Source organism: Rhipicephalus sanguineus, chromosome 11, assembly GCF_013339695.2.
Source record: "Rhipicephalus sanguineus isolate Rsan-2018 chromosome 11, BIME_Rsan_1.4, whole genome shotgun sequence".
In the NCBI taxonomy this organism is placed as follows: Eukaryota; Metazoa; Arthropoda; class Arachnida; order Ixodida; family Ixodidae; genus Rhipicephalus; species Rhipicephalus sanguineus.
In genome coordinates this window covers 119,895,373-119,912,410 of record NC_051186.1, presented here as the reverse complement: position 1 = coordinate 119,912,410, position 17,038 = coordinate 119,895,373, and the positions used below count along the sequence as shown (strand labels likewise).

Here is a 17,038-nt window from a genome sequence, read left to right as displayed (position 1 = left end):
AAAGATGCCAGCTATTGCCTGTTTGTTAGTGTATATTATTCCTTTATATTCTATTGCCCATATTTCATTTTTCGAAGCGTATGTCTTTTCGGCTCCCCATGGTCGTTTTTTTGGCGTCTCGCCTGCGCTCAAGTGTTGAGCTCGAGCTCTAATCATTGCTCTCCGGTATCGTTCTTGGTCAGTTAACTCAAGCTTTTGTTTAATGTTCTTTATATCCTCACACAAGGTACCTGCGTGCACACGTAAGGAACGTTTAAGCAGTCTATTAAAAAAACTACGCCACTCTTCAACACAACACTCTTGCCGTAAAAAGACTGGTCAAGACAGAGCTCACCGCTCGGCTTCATGTTTCCGGGTCGCATACTGAAGATAGGCGCGATCTTCCTTTACAAGTAAAATTAGCTTGTTCATAACATACAAACAGCTGTCGACCACGAATGACATTGAATAACGTGTATTTTTTTCGCGCAATCGACGATGCACCAGAACATCGGCCTTATGAGTGTACTGATTTGCATCTCTATCGATAGGTGCAACTACATACATACCGATCGCCAAGCAGCACATCGAACGTGCAAGAAAGTATGTCATCATGTTAGTTTAACAAGGCGTACTAATTGGCAAGTGTGTGTCAGCAAAGTGCCGGCGAGTCCGCCCGGCGGCTTTCGGTGGCTGCCGGGGTGCGTTTGCTGAAAGCGCGTCGTAACGGTGCCCATCGCTTCTTGTACGGACACCGTACGCAAGAAAATATTACTCATTCAGGTTAACCGATACTAAAGCAATACTGTATAATCATTCTTACACGTCGGATTTGTGTATCCTAAATCCAGAAGCGCCGACAGCATGTACACACGGACTCGGCAGGTGCGCTAGGCCTACGTTCGCTGGGAGTCGTACGGGTCATATTGAGTGCGACCGATCTCGGCGCAAGTGGCTGGGAAGATTGAAAAATGCGCATTTTAGCGTTGAAAGCTTTTCACTGTTACATTAAAGTGCAATCGAGGTAAGCGAAAGTGCGAGAATCGCCAGAGATGCGTTTGCATTGCGGTTACGTTGACCGGTGTTGCTTTTCTGGCGTACATGCCGCGCTTGCCGCGGTACCGCATGTCGGATCGTACGCCAGATCGTAACGTCGTAAAGTATTCATCTGCCAGCCCTGGTAAGATATCGTCGAAAAGTGTATTTGTAAGCGCGTGGCTACAACTCTCAGAATTGAGCATCAGCTGCTGTACTGCACTGAGGCGATATAACAGAGTCCCAGCTGATATTTTGAACTTAATAATAAAAACACTATTGAATATTATGCTGTTTTATATTAAAAGGCCAATGTGCGAGCAGTATCCCAACAGATCATCAGATACTATGATGTTATGCGGTTGTAATATTTACTTCATTTGCGCGCAAAGTTTGTTGTAAATTATGTTCATGCCTATAATACGCTATTAAACAGCGAGTATTGCCAAAATAACAAATATATGTTGCGCTACTAAACCACGAATTGCTACTGATATCATTTTCAAAGCACACTTCTATTTCTCGTGTAGCAGCGCGCTGCCACAGTGACACTCTCTGAGCGTAAGTGCACTCCCTCAAATTGACACTAAATTTGCCAGTGTGATTGGGGTATTGTTTATTTCTGTTTGAAGAGCGCGCTCCTTTCGCAAACGCGGCCGCTGCAGCCAGCGATGTGACCTTCGTACGCTCTGTGACTTCAGCGCGGACATCGCGGAGAAAGCACAAGACATACAAACCCCCGCTCCACCCAAGCCCGTCCCCTTCTTTCCTTGAGATAAGCGCACGAAGGCGACCACGCCCTGTAGGGCAAAGCGCATCGGCGTAGGGCAAAGAGCATAGGGCAAAGAGCATCGGAGCGGGGCGACGACCATTAAAGCCCAGCGAGCACATCGCGCCATCTGACTGGTGAGTAAGAATGCACGCTGAAGTAAATGGTGTATATAAATAGCTCGCCATTAGCATGCTGAAAGACGGTACTCTCCGTGGCTTCGCCGTCTAACGCCGTGCGTTTCGATGCGAGAGGTGGGCCGTTCGATTCCGCGCGTCGGAAGGTATTCCTGAATTATTTTTCTTTGTGGCTTTTCTATATATATATACACATATAAACATACGGTGCGTGACGGCGGCGACGGCGACGGCAACAATCAGCCGAGACTGTCTATATAATTGATATTTAATAAAGCGCAGCGTATATATCTACCCTCGCTGTCAACAGTGATACTAACTGCTGAACGTTGCAGGGTCTTTCTCGAAAACAACCAGCAATCCACAGATAAGCCTTTTGCATGTGAAACCATAACGTATTAGTCCGATAGAAAGGCTGAAGTGGGCCTCTGAACTACCACCTGGCCTCCTAGATCGTGATCGGTGACATATTGTTTTGTGTTTGACGTTCGGCGACGGCGTCCCTTCCAATTCACACTCGTTCTGTATCTCTCCCTGCTTCAGTTGCCGGGCGGTCGGAAACTGTAGCATCCACAAAAACGTACATGTCTTGTGACACAGTCATCATCATCATCATCATCAGCCTGTCTACACCCACTGCAGGGCAAAGGCCTCTCCCATGTTCCTCCAATCAACCCGGTCCTGTGCTTTCTGCTGCCACGTTGTACCTGCAAACTTCTTAATCTCATCTACCCATCTAATTTTCTGTCTCCCCCTCACGCGTTTGCCATCTCTTGGAATCCAGTCAGTTACCCTTAATGACCACCGGTTATCTTGTCGACGTGCTACGTGCCCGGCCCATATCCATTTCTTCTTCTTGATTTAAACTATGATGTCCTTAACCCCCGTTTTTTCCATGACCCACTCTGCTCTCTTCCTGTCTCTTAAGGTTACACCTATCATTTTCCTTTCCATCGCTCGCTGCGTCGTCCTCAATTTTAGTTGAACCCTCTTTGTAAGTCTCCAGGTTTCTGCTCCGTAGGTAGGTACCGGTAAGATGCAGCTGTTATACCACTACGCTATCGGACGCACCCCGTGAGCCGCAGGCTATGGCCTACGCCGCTGCTATTCGCGCCCCTCGTCCTCCCGTACCTTGTCGCCAGGAGCCTCATTACCACCGTCCTTCATCGCCCGCCCAACTACCTACGCTGCAACACCAGGCACCAAGGAAGACCGACGTGTGGCGAACCCCCGACCGTCGTCCGCTGTGTTACCACTGCGGCGAAGCCGGTCACATCTACCGTCGCTGCCCCTATAGACAACTCGGCCTTCGAGGCTTCTCTGTTGACGCTAGAGGTGTGCACGGGCTCCGGATAGCCCGAAAGCCCGAGCCCGACTCGGCCCGCGGGCCGGGCTCGGGCGGGCCGACATATTTTCACCTCGGGCCCGGGCCGGGCTCGGGCTACTTGGAGTTTTATCGTGCCGGGCTCGGGCCCGGCGCAAAGCCCGACCCAAGCCCGAAATATAGAGAATGAGCGGGAATTGTTTTCCAGCACGCATACAGCGCCTTTTCCGCGACGCCCTTTACAGCTTTTCCTTTCCGTTCGCTACTTTAAACAAAAGGGGAGCAGGTAAAGCACTGCCTCTGTTGCACTCCGACAAACAGAGAAGTAACACCACCTGAGCTAGTGACGGCGCCACGTGACTGTTCCGCGTTAGATTTAAGGCCAAATCCCATATGAGTGAAAATGCACGCGACCGCGACGAGCGACCCGAAGTAGATCGCCTTCGTGCAAGCTGACGCTTGCATGGGCATACCCCATACACGTGACGGCTTTGGCGAGCGAACTCCATTGTTGCTGGCATGAGGCCGTCTACTTGTATAGCAAAAGTGCCGCGCTGTCCCAGGTACGCAATGCAAATAAAATATTTCTTGCATGTTGGTACGTAAAACGTTTACCGTTGTCTCGCAGTATTTTTTATATGCACGTGCATAATTATTACGTTATTTGTTGGTGTACAGCTGATGTGCTTAGTACGTCGCTGATTGTTCTCGCAGCGAACCTTCAAAAAGCGGGGCCGGGCCGGGCCCGGGATTGTGTTTTCTTACGTCGGGCCGGGCCGGGCGGGCTCGCAGCCCTTTGCCGTCGGGCTCGGGCGGCCCTTCGACAAAGTCAGCGGGCCCGGGCCGGGCTAGGGCTCGGAAATACGGCCCGTGCACAGCTCTAGTTGACCCACCGCGCCCCTTGCCCGGCCAAGTACCGAGCGAGATCGATGAGTACCTATCTCAGACTAGCCGTCAACCAGCCCGCTTCGGCCGTTCAGAGTGACCCCACCGAAACGGATCAACGGGCCCCCGCAGCAACACTGACTTCGCACGTGGAAGGTCCCCAGCCCAGGAAGGGGAAACTAAAAGCAGCAGCTTTGGGAGGTGAAGTTGCACAACGGCAGAAAAACGCAAAACCTCCAACGACGCAACGGCGCACCACAGACGAAGATTCACGACGTGCCTACATCCCGACGCCCCAACACGACGACGGGCACACGGCGCGGCGCCTACCGGACGTAACCAAGCCTGGAATTAACGAGACGACGACGCGCAGCCACCGACCATCAACGCGAACCAGCCGTGACACGACGCCTCGACGAACCAGCAACTCGAGACCAATTACTTCTGACGTTAAGTTATCTATTCACGGCCTTGCCGTAGTCGCACTGATAGACACAGGAGCCGACTATTCAGTGATGAGCGGACCATTCGCGGCGAAACTGAAAAAAGTTACAAGTTGGGACGGTCCGTACATACGCACAGCAGGAGGCCACCTCATCACGCCTAGTGGAACCTGTACGTCGCGAATCACCATAAACGGCATCACGTATCCTACTGTCTTCGTAATACTGCCCAATTGCTCCCGCGACGTAATTCTGGGCATGGACTTTTTCACCGACAACGGTGCCATTATTGATTTGCCGGCAAAGTCTATAAGTTTCTCTGCCGATCACGCCGTGATGCCAAAACCAAGCGCCGAACCGCGTGCTTCCTTAAGAATTGCCGATGACCACGACACCCTGCCTCCCCGTTCAAGCCTGACGATCGCCGTCTTCTCTCGAGCTGCTGATCCTGACAGCGACGCTATCGTGGAGAACGACCACAATTTGCTTCTGGACCGCGGTGTCTCCGTCGCAAGAGGTATTGTGCGCTTGAAGCTCGGCAAATCCCATGTTCTAATCACAAACTTCACCGATGAATATCAGCACCTAAACAAGGGCGCTTTTGTTGCGTTCCTCGAAGAAATTCAGGAACATAGTGCCGAGATCGCCGTCGCCGATTTCCAGCGCGAACCGAACGACGCCTTGGGATCTGCTCCCTTCTTCGACGTAAACCCGGCGCTACCGCAGGAACAGCTGGAAAAGCTAACGGCTTTGCTACTGCGCTACAGCGACTGTTTCTCGACGACTTCGAAGCTACGACAGACTCCCCTTGCAAAGCGCCGGATAACCACCGAAGATGGCGCCCGACCAACGCGACAGTCACCTTACCGCGTGTCTCTTCACGAGCGCGAAGCGATTCGTACACAAGTCGAAGACATGCTCACTGACGACATTATACAACCGTCGAAAAGACCCTGGGCTGCCCCGGTAGTGCTCGTGAAGAAAAAAGACGGCACTTTGAGGTTTTCGTCGACTACCGACGGCTGAATAAAATCACAAAAAAGGACGTATACCCACTTCCACGCATCGACGACGCCCTCGACCACGTTTGCCACGCGAAGTAATTTTCTTCGATGGATTTGAAAACAGGGTACTGGCAAATTGAAGTGGACGAAAGGGACCGTGAGAAGACAGCATTTATCACGCCGGACGGACTGTATGAATTCAAGGTAATGCCCTTTGGACTATGTACAGCACCGGCAACATTTCAAAGAGTCATGGATACCGTACTAGCCGGTCTCAAATGGCACACCTGCCTCGTCTACCTCGACGACGTCGTCGTATTTGGACGAAATTTTGCTGAACACCTTGCGAGGTTGGAGTCTGCGCTCGAAGCCATTCGTACGTCGGGGTTAACGTTGAAACCTGAGAAGTGCCGTTTCGCGTACGAGCAACTGAAGTTCTTGGACCACGTCGTCAACGCCGAGGGAGTTATGACTGACCCTGCGAAAACTACAGCCATAGCAAACTTTCCGAGACCGAAAGACAAGAAAGGCGGGCGAAGATTCCTCGGAGTCTGCGCGTACTACCGGCGCTTCGTGAAAAACTTCGCAAAAATTGCCGAACCGCTCACTCGCTTGACGAAAGACAGCGTTCAATTTTGCTGGGAGGAAGCGCAGCAGAACGCGTTCTCTGAGCTTCAAAATCGCCTACAGAGCCCGCCTGTACTTGCACATTTCAACGACTCTGCCGAGACAGAAATGCACACAGATGCAAGTGACGTAGGCTTGGGTGCTGTCCTTGTACAGCAGCAGAATGGCTGCGAAAAAGTAATCGCTTATGCCAGCCGCAGCCTCTCAAAAGAAGAAAGCAACTATTCGGCCTCCGAAAGAGAATGCCTTGCCATAATATGGGCCATTTCAAAGTTTCGTCCGTACGTCTACGGCAGGCCGTTTAAGGGGGTAACGGACCACCATGCGCTGTGTTGGCTCGCACATTTTAAGGATCCTTCTGGCCGCCTGGGGCGATGGAGCCTGCGCCTGCAGGAATACGACGTCACCATCTTCTACAAATCCGGCAGGAAACATTCGGACGCCGACTGCCTATCACGTGCTCCCGTCGACCCACCGCCGCAGGACTCCGATGAGGACGCCGCGTTTTTTGGCATCGTGACGGAAAGTGACCTAGCCGCGAAACAGCGGGCCGATCCCGAGCTGCGCGCCATGATCGACCACCTCGAAGGACACAACGTCACCGTGCCAAGGGCTTTTAAGCGCCAATCCGCTGCATTCTGCCTGAGAAATTCGGTGCTCGTGAAGAAGAACTTCAACCATGCAACGAAAACGAAGTATCTTCTCGTCATCCCCGCTGCCTCCGCAACGAAATCGTGGCAGCGTGCCACGACGAACGAATATCAGGGCACCTCGGCACAGCACGCACGCTCGGAAAGATCAAGACAAAGTACTACTGGCCCCGTCTCATATCGAACGTCACCCACTACGTTCGGAGCTGCCGTGACTGCCAGCGCCGGAAAACGCCGCCGACTAGACCTAATAATAATAATAATAATAATAATAATATCTGGGGTTTAACGTCCCAAAACCAAGATATGATTATGAGAGACGCCGTAGTGGAGGGCTCCGGAAATTTCGACCACCTGGGGTTCTTTTACGTGCACCTAAATCTAAGTACACGGGCCTCAAACATTTTCGCCTCCACGGCCGACTAGACCTGCCGGACTCCTGCAGCCGATCGCCGTGCCATCGAGGCCCTTCCAACACATCGGCATGGACCTTCTTGGCCCTTTCCCCCCGTCACGATCCGGAAACAAGTGGATTGTAGTAGCCGCAGACTACGTGACACGCTACGCAGAAACCACCTCGCTGCCCAGAGGGACTGCAGAAGAAGTCGCCAAATTTTTCATCCACCAAGTGGTGCTGCGACACGGAGCCCCTAAAATCCTAATCAAGGACAGCGGGACGGCATTCACTGCAGAACGTATGCAAGGTGTCTTGCGCTACAGCAACACGGGTCACCGAAAGACCACGGCGTATCACCCCCAGACGAACGGGCTAACCGAACGCCTCAACAAGACAATTGCGGATATGGTGTCGATGTGTGTCGACGTTGAACACAAGACGTGGGACGAGGTACTCCCTTATGTCACGTTCGCGTACAACACAGCTATCCAAGAAACTACGCAGATGACTCCATTCGAGCTTGTCTACGGACGACTGCCGACGACGATGCTCGACGCCATGCTGCCACACGTCGAAGACGACGACCTCAACGCCGATGTGCAGGGGTACCTGCAACGTGCGGAGGAGGCCCGCCTGCTGGCTCGAGTGCGTATAACGGACAAGCACCTCGTGGATGCCGGACGCTACAACCTCCGGCGCCGAGACACCGATCATCACCCAGGGGATCTTGCGTGGGTTTGGACCCCAATCCGACGTCGCGGACTCAGTGAGAAGCTCCTGCGACGGTATTTCGGCCCATATAAAATTCAACGACGTGTTGGTCAACTCATCTATGAGGTTGTCCCCGACAGTGACTGTGGCACATCCCGACGACGCACGCGGCCCGAAATCGTCCACGTGGTTTGGCTCAAGCCTTATTACGCCAGATGACTTCTTTTTTGTTTGGTCTACTTTTACTTTATTAGCATCGGGTCGATGCCCTCTTACGGGGGGGGATGCCACGAACTATGCCTCATTATTTGTTCTCGTAGCTGTTTTGTGGCCAGCGTCTGGCCGCACCCGATCGTCTTATCTACGTTCGAAGCAAAGCGCATGTTTCCTTCTTTCTCTTTGTTATGTCGCGCTAGCTGTCTCATTTTGATAGGGGAGAGCGTTTCGCCCTGTCGCCACCAGTCTAGAGTTATCGGGGTAATCCGATGGTGCGGAAAGAATAACGCCGCGGTATCTTTCTTCCGCCGACGGTCGCCTACGCACGTCGTTTTGTGGGCTCTGCTTCGCCGCCCATGTTTTTGCTTTGAATCTGTTGCGGAGCATAAGTTCGCTCTAATAAACGTTCTTTTCTGAAAGAACCTGGCATCGTACTTGGCTACGTGACAATATTGTAAGCAAAAGTGATCGCGAGTTGCAAAATTAAGGGTTGTGGGCTGCTTGTTGACGTGATAGACTAATAACACAAGCGCCGTGGCAACTGCTCATAGTAACAAGTGCTCCGTTGAGTCAATGGGCTATTATACTGTAGGCCCTTTTAGTGTTCTGCAGTGATTTTGCCACAATTGCCTTTCCTCCTCCCCCCCCCCCCATTGGCCTGGTGGACACTGCCCAATGCACTCTTGCTGCCGCGCCTCTGGACTCCCTGGTGCCATAATTTGCCGGTTTTTCCGTTTTGATATGCTCCTTCCTAATTTCCCAACGCATCTCCACGAGTTCTTGCCCTTTTCAGGGCTTCTGCGCGCGTGGTCCCTCAACTCATATTTAACTTGCGGCCCGTTTTCTTTTTCCAGGACCGTATCCAACGTGTGTACTTCGGTAGAAGTGGCAAGCCAGGACATCACGGTAGAGGAACTAATGAGCGACATGTGCGGCACTCGCAGTGTGTGACCGTTGTCGCCTGAGGACCACGTGGAAGAGGAAACAGGCCAGTGCTGCATGTGCCAGGCTGCGCTACAGGTCGATGAGCCCGGACAACAACAGAACGAGACACATTGGCATCAAAATTTCAGTAGCCGAACGTGCAATGACACCTTAGAAGTTCCCGGTATATTTATTAATATTCATTATTTTCGCATGTCCTTGCTCCAGACAACAGCACTATATTCATTAAAACATCGCCCAGCAGTCTCTCTTACCTGAAGACCTTGAAGTGGTATTCTGGGTCCACTTGGCGTAGCTCCTGTACTAGCTGATGGTTGTCGCCGAGATGGTTGTCGCCTGGCGTTTGTCGAAAAAACGCCAGGCCGGCGTTGCTACCGCAGCACAGTCACGGCGAAAGCTGGAAGAGCGGCGTTTCTAGAGCCCGTTGTAAGCTCTCTTGGGGCTACAATACAAGTACACTAGAAAGGTACCCACTACGCTATAAATCACAATTTTTGTGAAGTTGGGAAGCACCTTCTAAGCCATTATTTGTCATTCTACGGAGACGCGAGGCACCAGCTACACGTCTGTAAGGCAGTATGTGAACTTTGTTGACGCGACGTCTAATGACGATGAAGAATTATGGCTCAGCTCTTTGTAATGGGTTAAAAGCTTTAAAATGTAATTTGCATTGGGTGACGCCCATTCGCTATTTCCCTCTCCCGTCATGCTGTATAACATACGTTGACGTGGGAGAGAGACGTGGGGGGGGGTGAAGAACTTTACTGAGACCCCGAGGAAATGGATCATGCGCTTATGGGCTTCCTTGGCAACCAATACAAGTGCACTTGCGAGGAACCCACTACGCTATAAATCATTGTAATTTTACTGAGACCCTGAGGTCATGCGCTTATGGGCTTCCTTGGCAACCAATACAAGTGCACTTGCGAGGAACTCACTACGCTATAAATCATTGCAATTTTTGAGAAGTAGGGCAGCAGGCACTGTGCCATTTTTCGTCATTCTACGGAGAGCGTTGGTACCTGCTAAACGCATGTAAGGCATTATGCGCACTTTGTTGATGCTGTGCCGGATGACGAGGAATTATGGCAGAGCCCATTGTAATGGGCTGGAAGCATTCAACAACCCACTCGTTGCGCAATTGGCATTGTGTGACGCCTGGTTACAGAATTAGCGTTGTGCGACGCTTGCTGCTTATTTTACTCTTCTACCACGCTATATTGCATTTGCTAATGTGGTTCCTTCCCGACATGAAGCCTGTATAGGACCTTTTTGCAAAGCTGTTTCAAGCACCGGCATGATTCAGAGGTGGAATACTGGGCTCCCACGCAGAGGGCCCAGGTTCGAACCTCGTTCTATCGTGGAGTTTTTTTCTTATTTCGTTTTTTTTTCTTCTTTCGAGCGATACTGGTTACGGACACCGGCAGCGGCGGCGGCGGACAACTACGGCGCCAAAAACGGCTGGTGAAATGATTTCATAACAGCTTTCGATCTAAATTCTCGGATGTACATCGTCCTTTTTAGTTTCCGGCGCAAACGGTGCACTAATAGGACTAGTGCTATCTTCTGGCTCTGAGGACGAGTTAATGCCATGCAAGCAAGGGAGCCGTTTTCGAAGAACTCTCGAACAATGCAGTGCGCGCGGAAAAGCGCGCGCAAAAACCAAAAACAGCGGAGCCGCGGGCGCGGTGTGGAAACTGCGCATGCGCCACTGAATCAGCAGATTGCGTAGATGTAAAAGTGAGCGAATTTTGAAGCAGATGGCGGTGGCTTCGCGTGGCGCGCTCGCGCTCGACTGTAGAGTGCAAGATCACGGAGCTGGCTGGCATAGCCGGCGTCGCGTAGCGGACCTCGTCACGCACGACATTGTGCGCTAAGCGCGCCGGGCTATATCTAGGCCTTAACGCTTAAGCGTTACGAACAGAAATGAGCGACTCATTAGGGGTAATCAACGACAGACGAGTTCTCTACCATAAGCATGGGACTCGACCTTATTCTGGAAGTTTCAACTCTCTTTAGCAAAGGGCGCGCTGCTGCTCGACTTACGTGCAGCGCTTAGTCGCTTGCAGAGGACTGGCGGCGGCTACTCGCTGGTGCGCGGTATATGTAGCAAGCTCGCCACACTGTCTATGAGGGGTGTGAAAGCGAGTGCAGTGGGTCACGAGCCACTGTCTTGTGCTCTGCAACGAAATGACCGAGGGGTCAACGGCAAGTGCACATCTACCTTCACTCATCGATGTACCACTGAACTGCTGAGGCATCAGCGTTACCATTTGATGGCACCTAGAACAGCCCACACCAACCTACGCATCCCATGCTAGAAGGGGCTGCCTGCGGTCATCTCACGCTGCAAATCTCAACAAGAACGGGCGGGACTATTGAGGGAGTGTGTCGGATGCGTGTAGGCGCAATTGCGCAGGCAATGTGTCAGACTCTAATCTGGGGACGCTTGCCAACCCTGTGGTGATGTGAAGCACCTGGAATACTTGCTCCTGCTGACCAGTGCTTTAAAGCGCTGCAGTAGGATCTATTGAGGTGCTATCGCACGCACAGGCTAGCGCCCGACAACGCCATAACACTCCTATTCGCCCGCGCCACGAAAAACCATATGCAAGCTCCTCGAAAAGTGCGGGCTCGCGTGCAGATTGCGTCTGTTGCGTAAGAGTACCGCCGTGCGGAGCCAGGTAACGAACAATTCTGAGGAGGTCATTTCTCAAGCGTACTATAACGCATTACGTGCTTCTGTGTACGTACCTAAATACCCTTTAGACCTATCTTTGTACATATGTAAGTCGTCTTCCTCAGTTCTCTTCCTCTCCATTACTGTTGCCACATCCACTGATGGCCGCTATTCAGATGTCTGCTGTTTGAAAAAAGACAGCTGCAGTGCATCCATCAATAGCTCTTTTCATTTTCCTTCGCCTCTTTCGTACATATTTCGTGAAATAAGCCACCACTTGAGACTAGAATGCGGATGGCGCTTTTTATTGGCCATATTTAAATTCCTGTCTCATCACGCGGTAACAACAGTACCACTAAACCTTTTCATCTTTGAGCGCAAAAGGTAATCGAGCGACTGCACCTACACCAGAATGACGGTCCCGTTTCCTTTATGCTTATTTCAACCACTTGACAATTTGCTTAAAGTGCTGTTAGGTCTATGAGCTGTCTACAACAGACACTTTTGATGCATGTTTGAGCTTGAGAAGCTATTACGACGTCACATGCAGCCCGTGCATGAGTTCCTGTTGGCTTCTTTGCACGTACCTGCTCACCATCAGAACACCAACATTACTGTCAGCGCACCCGTCGCGGTAACTTGGCCCGCAGGGCGCGGTGGCAACTTGGCACGAAGGGCGCACCTATAATTAGCAGCCTAAGTCTCGATGTGTGGTTTTATATGTTCCAATAAAAAAAGGTATAAAGCAGCAAGTATTTCCCCGGCTGTATGTAACAGTGAAATATATATGAATTTTTAACCAGAATGATACTGTGAAAATAGAGAAAGTTGAACTTGTTGGTATGAATGCATCATAAAGTAAGGTGTGGTCAGAATGGGCTATGTCAATTTATAGCCAGCGTTTGTGTTTGGCTGTCGCCTCTTACATCTGTGCGTCTACACCTTACCTTCTTTCACGAGAATACTTCCGCCATATCATTCGGCTTGTTGTCCTCATTTATAGAAGTCACACATTTATTCAACAAAATTGTATTGTTGCCCAAGGGGTTTCTTCTCCAAGTACGCCACTGTTGCTTGTAGCTCACAGCCGATAAATGTGCTCATTTTTGTCTTGCAGCGCGCTGCGATTCCAGGATGTACTTGTGTGTGCCACCAGTATCTAATCCTTACCAATTTATTATCGAACATAAAGGTCGTAAATGAATACATGAAGGTTGACGCTTCGTTGCGGAATAGGTCTTCGAAAATAAAAATAACAAAAAAGCCTATTTGTTTGTATCTTATTTTTCGTTCAACCACAGTGTATTTACTAACTTTCCCAAACGAGCAAAGTCGACATGCTGCAGGTAATGCCAGAAGACTTACATTCTGGCCACTTCGATGTTCTGTCTCTGTGCGTACCCTTGAAACAGCTGTCAATTTCATTCGTACTTTCTTTAAGTGTATTTAGTATTGCAGTATGAGAGGACCAATATTCTCCAGTTGCCTGAGTATTTGATAAGTTCAAGTTGGTTTTTATATCATTCTCTTTCATAATATATCTCAATACCGTATCATCATGTACCATCATGAGACGAACGCTGCGCGTGCCATCCTGCGGATGAGTCGCCCGGCAGAGATGCCAGTTTACTAACAATGTGGCGGCCGGTGTCTTTCGAAAGAAACAGAACCATTGTGGGGTTCTGATTCAGGATTCAGTTCATAACCAGATGCCCTAGTTTCACTAAGCACGGCGCAATTTTCCGGAGACGTGCAGCATGCGTGGGCTCGTTTGAAAGGAATGAAGCAATGTGGGCTTCAAATGCAGCTCTACTGTTTCGACGCAATTGACGTATGAAATATAATGCGATAGCAAGACTGTGCAGGAATTTCGAGTCGGCGTCGCCGTTGCGTGTGGGAGGTCCATGATTTGAAGATATGCAGGAAATGCAGACTGGAAAATTTAAGTCAGTTCCACTAGTGTACAATCTCAGTAACCAGCGGAGGTGGCTAGAGTCACTAGAATATGTTCAGAGTATCGCAACTCTTTTCCGCGCACCGCCGCCGACGGGATTGGCTTACTCGCATCACGTGACCTCTCGCCCCATATCTCTTCCAAGCGCTTTGGGTGCAGGCGCGTTGAATGCAGAGCGTGGCCGGACATTTAGCTGTACCACGGTGCCCAGAAATATTTCGTCACTTTTTTAAACGCGTCATGCAGATTCCGGAGAGTATCTCGCAGGAAGCGAACGTTGCTGGTGAGCTGTTAAAGTTTCCCACACGGAATGCAAAAAATATACGAGATTACCGGAGCAGTTCACCAGACACCAAACCTTGCTGGTGAGTCACTCCGGGAATCTCGTATATTTTTGCATTCCCTGTGGGAAACATTAACGTCAAAGAGCGTCGTTCTACGTGGCTGCATAGGTGGCCGCGGAACGAATTCACCCCCCCTCGAAGAACACTCATTTCTGCAGTGAACGACAGAAACTTTGCTGGGAAAGCTCTCATGCAAGATGATACTTCACCTTTTCGGTTAGCTATGTTCAGCAATCTTGAAAACTACATACTTTTCTATTCGTTCGGCCTGTCGAACAGATTGTGCATGCATTTCGAGTTATAAGCGTGTCACGCATGAGCGCGAAATCGAAGATATATTAAAATAATAACTGTTTACTGCATACCTTGAAGGCAATTATGGCATGATCATTTGCCACTGCGCAAGACTGAAGCGTGGAACTGTGTTGATAAAATTGCATAAGGCAATGTTATTATGCCTATTTTCTTATTTAAAAAAAATGTTACTAATGCTGCATTGCCTTGAGCGTACCCTTACAATACTGTTTAGTGGATGGGAAATGGTTGCAGGAAAAAAAGAAAAAAAAGGAAAAAAAACGGCTTATCCTCAAAAGCATTGATGGAATCGATTTCATGCGAGCGCTAGGTCTGTATACATACTGTGTTAGAGTAGCAGACGCGTTAAAATTTTCTGGATGTGCTATCTCTCATCAAAATAACATAAGGCACTGTGCCGAGGAAATTTTAACAAGAGTGCATTATGAGAAAAAAAGTTGAAATTAAAAGCAGTGCGGAAAGCGAACCCCATCGGTTTACGCCCTGGCAACGACAACCAAAAAAAAAAGCTGTTTGTCGGAACACAGCAGAATATTTGCAAGCGCACTGTAACGTTGGGAATATAAGGAGACAAAAAAGGAAATGAAACAATTAAGCAGTGAAGTGAATCATTCTTGATGGCCTAATTTATACGTATCTATAGGAGATGCACCTTACCTACCGCACGCCGATTCGCCCATGAGTCCGGGTGCTGGCGTTCCGGAACGAGACATAAATACTTCACGCACAACTTCCACTTGGCGCACCCACACCACTTCTATTACACATAACACTCAGCTGAACAGCAAGCATGATGCGCAAGCAAGGTATGCGTCAGCGATCAGTCAAAGGACGCAATGTTGAATGTTCTAAATGTTCTCGAGCGCGCTATGAAGTGAACCTGAACACCGACAGCAAAGCTGGCGCAAACAGTCAATATTCACCAAGTGTCGAAGTAAATGGCATCTCGCACAGTCATTACACTAATGCAACTACACTCTTAAAAAAAGGGTGTCTGTACTGACTACCTTTGGGTGGTAATCGCCTAGCTACACATATGATGACCTTTTGGGGTGTCAAACGACTCCCTTCGTTCTTCAGACCAACGACTCCCTTCTTCGCAAGCAGAGAGAGAGTATGTATTACTCCCAACGCAGGAGTCTACGCGACTACATTTAATTTCCCGCTAGTGCCTATAGGTAGTCAGGGTGACCCCTTTGCCATGGGAACGCTGACCCCCACTGGAGCGTTCCTTTGACTCCGTTGTCCTTAAGGACAGTGGTGTACATGACTCCCCTGGCAAGAGTCAGTGTGACCACTTCGTGGTACTCAATGAGACACTCTGCAACAAATAATGCGTTTATTTTTCTTCTTGGTCGATATTGATGAAACTTGCTGAGTTTAGGTTTACTTATGTGGCGATTTCAAATATGCAATTATCTGGAAGAAAACGCAGTTTTGACACAAAAATTTCATGTGTCTTGATGAGCAAGCCTTTCGCAACTTGGAGTTACAAAGTAAATCGACATATCGCTATAGTTAGGGGATAAAAACTGTATGCAATAGTTTTAAGGAGTTTACTGCGCTGTTCTGGCATAATGTTCATGAACCCACTAGCCCACATACGAACTCGCGTTTCAAACCCATTTGAGTTAAAAGTTACGTAATATTGAACTCTCGTGAGCGAATCACCAGCTAGACATACACTTACTGGTCAATGTTCAGCATACTATGACTATTGTTAAGTGGGTTTAGGACATGCATTCTGGTTATGTTGCATACAGTTCCCATTTCATATTATTGTGATATGCTTACTTTGTAACTCGTGCAGGCCTAACATGGCACATGAAATTTTTGATATACTTAATTAACACGACATATAATAGTAAAAAAATATTTGCATTTTCAAAATCAGCGTACAAATACACATAAACAAGTTTTATAGAGACTGATCAAGAATTTCAAAAGAACTTCAAATCAGAGCGAACACCATTAGGGTTTTTATCTGACAATCGACGAGTGTTGGTGCCGCTACCTCTTGTTACTCAACAAGGCACTTCCACCGGGTTTACTCAAACAGGAACACTGTGGTGGATGCATGACAGCCGCAACAAGTTTTTGTAGCAACTTTACAGTGCTGCACTCGATTCCTCTGGGGGAAATAAAATACTACTCGAAGTTTATATAGATGAGTCTCAGAACAATTTCCGCTCGCGCAAAAAACAACAAAAAATGTTGATTCTAGAAGAAAGTAAGCCATGCAACACGGAAACAAAAGAGATGCGGACAGCTCAAACGCTAGCGTTTGGTTTGTGTCTTCTCTTTCACGTCTGCCTGCCTTCATCCTATAAACAAACTGAAATTTCTGCGATTCGTAAATTATTCTTTGAATCGGTTTTAAACACTTCATGCCATTTCATACATGTTCACATTGTCATGACAACCTACTGTTTTATCAGTAAGCACCTAAACTATAGGCACAACATCCTGCGAATAATGCGTAGTCCTTAGCCACGTCACCACCATTGTTAAGCATTATATATATATATATATATATATATATATATATATATATATATAATATATATATATATATATATATATCCTCTTCAGACCCCGCGTGCATTAAAATGCACATTGGTTT

The 17,038-nt window shown here is 49.0% G+C and overlaps 1 protein-coding gene across 1 annotated transcript; it reads left to right on the top strand.

Moving 5' to 3' along the window:
- Nucleotides 1–4,830: 4,830 nt before the first annotated feature.
- On the top strand, nucleotides 4,831–5,598 carry LOC119375341 (uncharacterized). The gene has a single exon (XM_037645519.1). The coding sequence runs from the start codon at nucleotides 4,831–4,833 to the stop codon at nucleotides 5,596–5,598; it is 768 nt and encodes a 255-aa protein (XP_037501447.1).
- Nucleotides 5,599–17,038: the final 11,440 nt, after the last annotated feature.

Excerpts from the sequence above, each read along its gene's own strand:
- LOC119375341 (XM_037645519.1), top strand. The coding sequence starts at position 4,831 with ATGGACTTTTTCACCGACAACGGTGCCATTATTGATTTGCCGGCAAAG.